This window comes from Stegastes partitus, unplaced genomic scaffold, assembly GCF_000690725.1.
Source record: "Stegastes partitus isolate 25-593 unplaced genomic scaffold, Stegastes_partitus-1.0.2 Scaffold1517, whole genome shotgun sequence".
In the NCBI taxonomy this organism is placed as follows: Eukaryota; Metazoa; Chordata; class Actinopteri; family Pomacentridae; genus Stegastes; species Stegastes partitus.
In genome coordinates, this window is record NW_007579248.1 from 4,701 (window position 1) to 14,359 (window position 9,659).

At 40.0% G+C, this 9,659-nt stretch overlaps 2 protein-coding genes across 3 annotated transcripts in view; one reads left to right on the forward strand and one right to left on the reverse strand.

The window, feature by feature from the left end:
- Positions 1-7,791, forward strand: part of rbm28 (RNA binding motif protein 28) — an 11,520-nt gene extending 3,729 nt beyond the window's left edge. For both annotated transcript variants that reach the window (XM_008300259.1, XM_008300260.1), the window contains exons 13-20: positions 244-308; positions 408-566; positions 795-944; positions 1,155-1,229; positions 1,323-1,446; positions 1,830-1,968; positions 3,788-3,905; positions 7,346-7,791. In XM_008300259.1, coding sequence (XP_008298481.1) covers positions 244-308; positions 408-566; positions 795-944; positions 1,155-1,229; positions 1,323-1,446; positions 1,830-1,968; positions 3,788-3,905; positions 7,346-7,486 — 971 coding nt within the window. In that variant the 3' untranslated portion in view covers positions 7,487-7,791. The remainder of the gene's footprint in view (positions 1-243; positions 309-407; positions 567-794; positions 945-1,154; positions 1,230-1,322; positions 1,447-1,829; positions 1,969-3,787; positions 3,906-7,345) is intronic.
- A 263-nt stretch (positions 7,792-8,054) lies between these two features.
- LOC103371043 (leptin-like) lies at positions 8,055-9,324 on the reverse strand. Its single transcript, XM_008300262.1, has 2 exons — positions 9,149-9,324; positions 8,055-9,063 (listed from the first exon to the last, which is right to left on the reverse strand). The coding sequence occupies exons 1-2, from the start codon at positions 9,296-9,298 to the stop codon at positions 8,728-8,730; spliced, it is 486 nt and encodes a 161-aa protein (XP_008298484.1). The 5' UTR covers positions 9,299-9,324; the 3' UTR covers positions 8,055-8,727.
- Positions 9,325-9,659: the final 335 nt, after the last annotated feature.

The window sequence follows — 9,659 nt, forward strand, 5'->3', positions numbered from 1 at the left end:
TAATTTAATTATTGACCCAAAGTAAACCATTTCCTCCGACCGGATTCTGTATATAAACAAAACATTTAGTTCTCTTCAGTATTTAATATGTGCGATGGCTTGTTTTGGCTGGTCGACCAGGAGAGTCTTGGCAGCTTTTGTCCCTTTTAAAGTAATAACGTGAATTGACGGAATAGGCTTAGGGACTCCTGGGCTGAACTAAATCTCTTTTGTACGACATTTTCTTCCGACCTTAACACACAGTGATCCGTGCTGGAACCAAGGCTGCAGAGGGTGTACCGGAGGCAGACATGGTCAAAAGAACCAGAGTGAGTACATTTCTACTTGGAGAATGATTTTTTTTTTAGTTCTTGCACTCAAATCGTTCCTACTTTGGCTCGTTGTTTGATGTTGTCTCTTGTTCTTAGTTTGAAGAAGTAAAGAGAGCCAAGCTTCGGGACATAAACGTGTTTGTGTCAAAGAATCGACTGTGTATCCACAACCTGCCCAAGTCGGTGGACAATAAAAAACTCAGAGCGCTCTGCCTTCAAGCTGTGAAAGGAGACAAGAGAGTCTTCATCACAGAGGTGAGAATACACTGTTGTCGTTAACCTTTCATTTAATATAGCAGTACTAAAGAGATGATCCTATTTGTTTATTTATATTTTTTTTGGAGAGTTGTGTGAAATATTTTTGTAGTATTTCTGAGGCAGCTCTGGAATTAGAAACACTTTGACTGTGTGCCCAGTAGGGGGTGTTGTGGTCATTCTGTTCATGCTGTTTGTGTGTGTGGTACCTCCTGTACCTCCTTCTAGTGCCGGGTCATGTACGACAAGAAGCCAGAGAAGGGTCAGGTGATGGGACAGTCACTAGGTTACGGCTTCGTCCAGTTCCGGGAACACGAACATGCTCTCAGCGCACTTCGCTACCTCAACAACAACCCCGACGTCTTTGGTCCTCACAAGGTATGTCTTAACAATGTAGCTTCTATGTGCAGAAATCATCATCATCAGTGTGTTTAAGAGCTACGTTACTGTGCCTTTGTCGCCTCTGTATTGTCCTTTTTGACTCAACAGCGTGGTGTTTATTTGGTTTTGAATTACAGAACATTGTCTTGTTCCCAGTCCACAGGCAGTCCTGTGTTAGTCAACTAAGCATTTTGTGTCGTTCCGCAGAGACCCATCGTCGAGTTCTCCCTGGAAGATTCGAGGAAACTTAAAATCAAAGAACTGCGACATCAAAAAAACAAGGTTTGTTTGTGTTGATTTATGTTGTAACTGCGGCCTAGAATCCAAAAAGAAAAATGCGTAGTAACCCCGTGTTTATTTTAATTTTTTTTTCAGGAGGTTTTCCAAAATCAGCCTTTTAAAAAAGGACCTCGGGGCCAAATCGCTGGAGATGGAAAAGGACCAAAGAAGGATGGAAATAAAGGGCAGTCTTCATCAGACCAGACGGGAAAGCAGAGGGGTAAGAAAATAGGAAGTAGTGGGACATTGGGTTCTAATGCAGGTGGGTTCAGATGGGCTGTAGTTCTCCTGGACTCATCCTCATCTGTTTTTTTCATGGTCAGGATCAATGTAGAAACTGAAAAGCATGATCTACTGTCACATCTATCTATCTATCTATCCATCTATCCATCTATCCATCTATCCATCTATCTATCCATCTATCCATCTATCCATCTATCCATCTATCCATCTATCTATCTATCTATCTATCTATCTATCTATCTGATGTAACAAGGGCCGTAGCAGTCCATTTAACCCCGCTGAACTTTTGGTTTTCTGTTACCGTTTCCATTATTCTTCCTTTTTCAACGTTCTCTCCGTCCACTCTTCTGTAAGTTGTAGGTCCTCCTCAAAGGCAGAAGCAGGACAGATACTTCTCAGGCTTCCAAACCAAACCTGAGGTCGAGCACATAGATTTGGAGAACGGAAAGAAACGGAGGAAAGTGCTTCCTTTGCCTTCCCATCGAGGGGCTAAGATCAGGTACGGCTGTTCTCGCTGTTAGTAGATGCACTCCTCATCGCTTGAAGATGTGCATCCTGTATTGGACAATCCCATAAAAATGAAACCGGCATTTGTTTCCAAAAAGCCTGAAAACTCTTGGTATGTTTTACTTTAGTGCACCTTTTGAAGCGTCGGAGCCGAACACTCAAAAAAGCATTTGTTCAAGCCCACTTCGAAAGGTGGTTTAGGTCTTCCAATACTTAGAAATGATTATTGGGCTGCTAATGTCAGAGCAATGTCATGTTAGCAATGGGGTTGTCCAGATGACGATTTCTGCCCCCTTGTGGTTAAAATTAGAGCTTACGTTCTTAAAGAAACCATATGCTTCTCTGTCCTCTTTATTATTTAGAAACCCTACAACTGCAATTAACTTAGTAAGTCATAGTCCTCTTGTTAGAAACTCACTGAAGATTCTTACTCAAATTAAACATACCTACAAAGTCCCTGGTATTTCAATATATACACCGCTCTGTTACAGTCATGCTTTCACTCCAGCTCTGCATGGTATGCAAAAGGACTTAAATGCATAAAAGATTACTATTTCAACAAGAACTTTGCATCTTTTGGTCAATTAAGCTCAAAGTATAACTTATCGTATTCTAACTTTTTTCGATATGTGCAACTCCGGCACTTTGTACGAGAAAGCGTACCTAATGTTGAGACGTCTGGTGAGAGTCATGCATTCTTAGACGTACTTTCACTGGATTTGTTAATTTTTTTCTGATGGCTCTGTCTCCTCTAACTCCATGAAGAGGGCTCGGGAAAAGGAAATGAATGCTGAGCTGGCTGATAAAATGTGGAGGGCCGCACTGTCTCGCATTCATACTTGCTCAGTAAATAGCAAACACGGGCGAATTCAGTTCAAAGTTAGACATCGTTTTCATTATTCTAAGGTGATGCTACATACATTTTATTCTCCTGTGTCCCCATTGTGTGATAGATGTAAATTAAGCGATGCTACGCTGCTGCATTTATTTTGGGACTGTCCACGTATTAAGTCGTTGTGGTCAAGTATTTTCTCTTTTTATTCTGAGATTTACCACAGGACTTTTCCCCCTGATAGGGACTTTGCTCTTTTTGGCTGTTCAGAGGGCTCTGAAACTCTTCCCTCACATATTCAACCAGTGTTGTTGATGGGCATGGTTCTAGCCAAAAAACGTAATTCTTAAAGACTGGAGGAAATCAACCCCACCACGCCTCAAAGACTGGTTACATGAACTCGTTTCGGTTATCCATCTGGAGAAACTGCGGTTTAATAATGTTAAAAAGCCAAAAACAATGGGAAGCATCCTGGGGTCCTTTGTTGAAACATCTGGATCTGGTCTGATTGTAATTTTACATGGATTATCCTGCATTTCTAGGTTTTTATTTATGTCTTTCTTTTTTCTTGTTCTGTTTTGTTTCATTTATGAACGTTATATAATACCAGATACTTGTTTGTCTTTTTTAAGTTGAACTTGAATATTTTTTTGGTGTTGTAGTTTACAATTTTTTTGGATTGCATCACTCTCCTCCATAGGATGTGTGTGTATATGTGGTGTGTTTTGTGGGGATTGTGTGTATATGTTTGGAAAAAAATATATATATATAAATAAAGTAAACTAAAAGCCAAAAAAATAAATAAATAACTGACTGATAACACACATTCTAATCCAGTTACTCATGCACAGTAATGTTGTGAGTTCTGACAAACACTAAAACAAACTACCGAAATTAAAACGTATACAGAAACAGTGCAGTGACTCTGCAGTAGGCGTGAGGACTAAGCGACAGATTTCAAACTGTTTTTCTTTCGCAGGAAACGTGACAAAGGAAAGCAGAAGCCGCCGCCACCACCCAAGAAAGCAAAGCCTGGGTTCAGCAGGAATGTGCATCAGAGACGACCGATGGAGAAGCCCACGCAGCCCCGAAATCAGGTTAGTACATGTTATGTTGTGTAATCTAGGGCCCGACCGATATGGATTTTTTAAGGCAAATTCCGATATTTGGCAAAAAAAATCAAAAATCTGATAATTGGCTGATTAATTTAAAAAATATATAATGAATAAAATAGCTTCTTTTTTCAGCCTTTAATGCTCACAACAACAAAGATAGTACAAAAACATGCAACAAAGCATTATGAACAAATATGTCTGTAATGGGGTGTATTTTATTTCAAATGTACATTGTGCATTTTTCTTTCTATGGAGCATGAATATAGTTGTACTGATTTATCTTCAGGTTTAGGCCACAGGTGTCTGCTGTGAAGTTACTGGCAGAACGTTATCTATGCAGCCCTCTGATGCCCTCTAACGTTAAACAGACAGACAGGAATGTTCATCAGTTTAAGTTTTCGGGCCTGCACTGAATAAACTCCCTGACTAATTTGTTGGACCCTAATTTTAAAATTCTTAAGATGTTGGCGTCCTTCAAAAGAATGAAACAAAACACTCTTAAAATCTGCAGCTGTGTGTTTGGTGGAGCTGCCAAGTGGAAAAAAAGTTTAAAGACAGTGTTTATGTTGACGAAACAAGTAGCAGTATATAACAAAACCAGACTGGATTAAAGGATAAAACAGCAGATTTCAATTAAGATCCACGTTCTCCATTAGTGCAGTCAGGGTTACGTTTTGGTGGCACCAAGTGAAACTGGTGGGATTTCCACAGTAATTAGGAATCTGTACAGTCGTCCTCCAATCTATTCAGACCCTTCTATTAAAGAAAAAGGCCAAATCCACAACAGTCACTCAAATAACTAGAAACTGAAAAAAGTAATAATAAATAAAAATTTGCTAATTTATAATTTAGTGAAATAAGACGTTGCTTTGAATTGTGGTTGAAAAGAATGATTTAAAAAACAAACAAAAAAAACTGTCCTGGACAAATGAGAGCACTTTGCTGATGAGCAACAGGAGCAGAAGTCTGACTGAGAGTTACAGAAAACACTTGATTGCAGTGATTGGCTCAAAGGGTTGTTTAACAAGATAATAGTTTACAGGTTCCATCACGCTTGTTTAAAATAAATAAATAAATAAATAAAATTCTGTTGAACCACAATTCAAAAGCAATGTCATGATTTTCATTACATTTTTTTTTATTATTACTTTTGTCAATTCCAACTTATTTCAGTTCCAGCTGTTGTTTTCCTTCTTTAATGGGAGGCTATGAATACATTAGAGGACGAATGCAGATGCTGGTTGAAGCGAATCACATCTGTATTGTATGTATGTATATGTGATCTACAAATTATTTTTTTGGCTGATACAGCTTCTGTCTTTATCAGTCCACAGGGCTAAAGTCAGTAGAATTTAAACAAGAACTGAAATCAAAATTTAAATTGGATTTCTGGTTATGTGAAAGCAACAGAAGTGAGTGTGCAGGGCTGAACAGTTCATCAGTTTCATATCAAACCTATGATTTGGGCTCCAAATGAGGATATATGTTATGCGGTACATTTAATTAAACTGCAATATTTGTCATAAAAATCACAGTTAGATATTTCCCCCAAAGCCCTAAGTGTGATTTAATTAGTCTTTCTACTGTCTGCCTCCTCTTTTCATGATAATGAATCTTTGTAGGTAAAATTCATAGAAAGAAAAAAACAAGTTTACTGCAGATCTGTTGGTTTTGGAAACATGTTGGCTAGAAACCCAAACCTGCAGTACAGTGTTTTCCTGAATTAGTTTTTTTGTTTTTTATGGGTTCTATGTCTGTGTAGGTACTGAATTAGGAAAAACACACTGATGTGATGTCATGAGATGCGTAATATTGGTAGACGTTGACCTGACCTGTACATGTAGGGAACAAGGTGTGAAGTTAGAGTTACTGGGAACAGGCTGGAACCTTCAGGGCTGATACTGTACATGTTTGTAGATTTATTTCTCTGTAGTCATGTTCATTTTACATTATACAGTATGACCTATCGAGAAAAAATCTGATTTTCTTTTCTTTTAATGCACTGTATTCGCACACAAAATCACACTGTACTCTGTTGGCCTTAATCTAAAACATCACCATCTGCCCAGCAGTGCCGTTTCTATCGCTATTAGTTTTGAAGAAAAAAAAAAAAGTGTTAATTTGCTGGTGCTTTATCAGAGTTGTCCTGTTGCACCTCGAGGCCAGACTGCAGCGTATCATCGGCTCGGCCGAGAAGGTCATTGGCTGCAATCTGCCTCCTCTCCAGGACCTGCACGCCTCCAGGACTCTGAGGCGTGCAGGTGAGATTGTGGCCGAGCCCTCCTACCCTGGACACAAACTCTTTCCATCACTCCCCTCTGGCAGGAGGCTTCAGTCCATCAGGACCAGAACCTCCCGCCACAGGAACAGTTTTTTTATCGTCTGCCACCAGCAGAGATGGCAAAAGTACTCACATTCTTTACTGAAGTAGAAGCAGAGATACTTGTGTATAAATAAAAGTAGAAATACTGATTCAGCTCCTTTACCCAAGTAAAAGTAAAAAAGTACAGGTTCAGAAATTTACTTAAGTACAGAAGTAAAAATGAATTTTTAGCTTCGATGATACACGATGCCTCTTTTGATTACTCAAAACGTAAAATGAAAAAAGTTTTAAGACACACAATAGGATTGTTTTCATCCTTTCAGAACCTGCAGAGTTCTGCCACAGAGAAAAACAATCACTGGACAGTTTTCCATTTCAGCAACAGTATGAACATTAAACCTTATAATCAACATGGAAACTCTCATCTCTTCAACATCTTTTATTGAGCCTCAGTAGAAGCTGGTTCTCAAAGTTCTCTGAATGAAGACACGGGCCCTTTTGGGTCTGAACATCAGTCCTGCAGAGCTAAACAGCCTCTGGCAGGCAGCTGAGGCAGGCAGGGCTGTGCTGAGCTTCAGCGACTTACTGCTGGTGAAGATAAAGACGTTTGTTTTTACGTCTTTTACGCCATGTCGTCGTCCGCGGAGGTTGAAACAAGTAACGAGCCAGTTTAGAGAATGTAAGGAGTAGAAAGTCCAGATATTTGTGTTCAAATGTAGGGAGGAAAAGTAAAAAGTCAGAAAAATTAATGCTCAAGTACAGTACAGATACCTGCACAATCTACTTAAGTACAGTAACAAAGTATTTGTACTTGGTTACTTCCCACCTCTGGCCACCGGCCTCATGGACGAGGCCAGTTTAAACTTAATTCTTCACTACACAGTATCTTTTGCTTCTGCTTTGCACTATTACAGTTACTTTTAGTTTTAGTTACTTTTAGCTATTTTTATATTTTTATCTCGTACATTGCTCCTCACTGTACATATTTATTGTTGCACCAGCCCACCACAACACATTCCTCGTATTGTGCAAACTATACCTGGCAATAAACCTGTTTCTGATTCTGACGACTCACTGTTTCGTTGTTTTTTTTTTTCAGATGGTTAAACCGGGCAAGAGGAACTTCAAGAGCAGGGACAGCGACCGCTTTGACAACCTGGTGGAGCAGTACAAGAAGAAGCTGATGGGCAACAGCTTCAAGAACGCCGCTATCAAAAGAAGCAAGTGGTTCGACAGCTAATGCCGCGCCGATCTGTGTGAATGTGTACGCGAGTGATGGGGGAAAAGAGAAAAAAAAGTGTTGTAATTTTATGTCCTGAAGTAACAGAGGTCGTCTACATTTGACATCTTGAGGATTTAGAAGATGGGAAATTGTTCTAAATGAATTTTGTGTCCAGCTGTACAGTGTTCGGCGCTCTTGTGTTAAACTGTGTCTCTGAATGTTGCTCATTTTTGTTTATTTTTAACTACTTAAAAAAACTCACATAAGAAGTATTTGTGTACATGTATTTTTATGAAAACGTGATAAAGTACTTTAAGATTTTACTGTTGGTCTTTGCATTGTTGTGTTCGTCCATATTGTTGCAGGATTTCTTGTACTTTGTTTTTTTCTTTAACCTAGTTTTTACCAGGAGTTAATCATAACCCGATAGCTCTGGATAAACATGTTCCCACTCACGTACCCTGAAGAAATAAACAGTAAACGAACACCCACCACAAATGACATTATATATTAACCTGGTCTACGTGCCCCTCCACTGTAACTCATTACACAACACACACACACAAACCAAAGTATTACCAAAAAATAGGTTGTCAAATATTTATTATTAATTTTTTGTATAAAATAGTTACAAAAACAAAAATAGTGACAGCTGTACAAAAATATTCAAGACAAGGCCTCCAGATATAAATAGCCACTTTGGAAGAGCGCTTGATATTGCACTGCAATAAAAGTCGCCCTTTGCCCTTCCGGTTCTTTTAGGTCTCATACATTTGTTATTCTTGGCAACAGGTTTCCAGGAATTTCCAGAGATGACAGCACTGCTTGTCGTTACGTTTCCTCTGGCTGCGGTTTTATCTCATAATGCTGATTCAGCATTACTGAATTAAAGTGACATCGTTGGTGTCGCAGTTACAAAAACCCACGAGCTGCCGATTTGTCTCTGCATGCGAAACACCGAGCGCTTTTCATTTAAACAATCTCTTTGGAAACTATATTTAAGCTAAAAAAAAACACATTCTGATGAAAAGACAATGCTTGTTACAAAATACATAATTTCTGAATGCAGTATATAAATAAATTCATAATATATATATATATATAAATAAGTGCATGTTCAAGAACAGGTTTCCTTCAGAAGTTCCACATGGCCTGGGGGAGCGGGAAATGTTCAGCCAGATATCACTGATGCTGGCTTTACAAATCTTGCCCAACAACCAGGCTAGTACCTTACAAGTATTGCTTCCGATGTCCATCCATCAGCAAGTTTCAAGCTGATCCAGGTTCTTGAGCAGAAGGCTGAGGAACTCCTTCACTCTCATGAGAGCCTCGATGCTCACGGTGTGAATGAAGTCTTTGCGGCTCTGGAGCTCCTGCAGCGGTCCCAACACCGGAGGCTTTGGCAGCTGCTCGCTGCAGTGGCCCTGCCTCCACTGTTTGAGGTAGCCCGTCAGGGAAGACATCTCACACTTGATCTGCGTGACGCCGTTGAAGGCGTCGGAGATCAGGCTGTTGTAACCGTCCAAGACCGCCACGACGGAGGAAGATCCATCCAGGTCGTCAGCAGGCTCACTGAGCGTCAGGCCGGGAGGCACCTGCAGCAACGAGGAGAGTTCAGTCACAAACACGCCAACTCTTGGAAACAGATTCAGCCACCATGAACAGAACTACAAACCCTACCTGAAAGTCTTTATTGAGTTTGACCACGAGCTGCTCGGCCATCCGTTTCACTTTGGATTTCATCTTCACGACTTCTGCTTGGATGGGAGCTGCCGTGCTCGGGCTGAAAACTTGAAGCAGCGAAAACAAGACCAGCAGAGTGTAGTACATACTTGTAGATTTCCCCTGGGTTTGCAGAGAACAGATAAGCGCTGCTGTTCCTAGGAAAGGAAAAAGAATTCCCGCGATTAGAAATGACAAAGGATGCTTGTCATTTTAATGTTTGCAGTTACTCATGTTGTGTCATCTCGCTTAGACAGGAGCTCATATCTGCATGTCAGCAATTTAAACACGCTTCCTTCCAGCGATTTAATCAATACGTTTAATTACGGACGCAAATATTTGTCATAGAGACACCTGGGACTTTTTAAAACTGTGTAACAGGTACAAAGATCACAGAGTGTGGCTTTCACTGCCAGAGCAGAAGAACAAGTTCCTAAAAAATCAGCAACACACATCTCTATAGAGAGCC

What these genes read in the sequence shown, in the direction of transcription:
- LOC103371043 (XM_008300262.1), bottom strand. Translation starts at nt 9,298, where the DNA reads ATGTACTACACTCTGCTGGTCTTGTTTTCGCTGCTTCAAGTTTTCAGC. An exon ending in AACTCAATAAAGACTTTCAG is followed by an intron (nt 9,064 to 9,148) that starts GTAGGGTTTGTA and finishes TCGTTGCTGCAG; the next exon opens with GTGCCTCCCGGCCTGACGCT.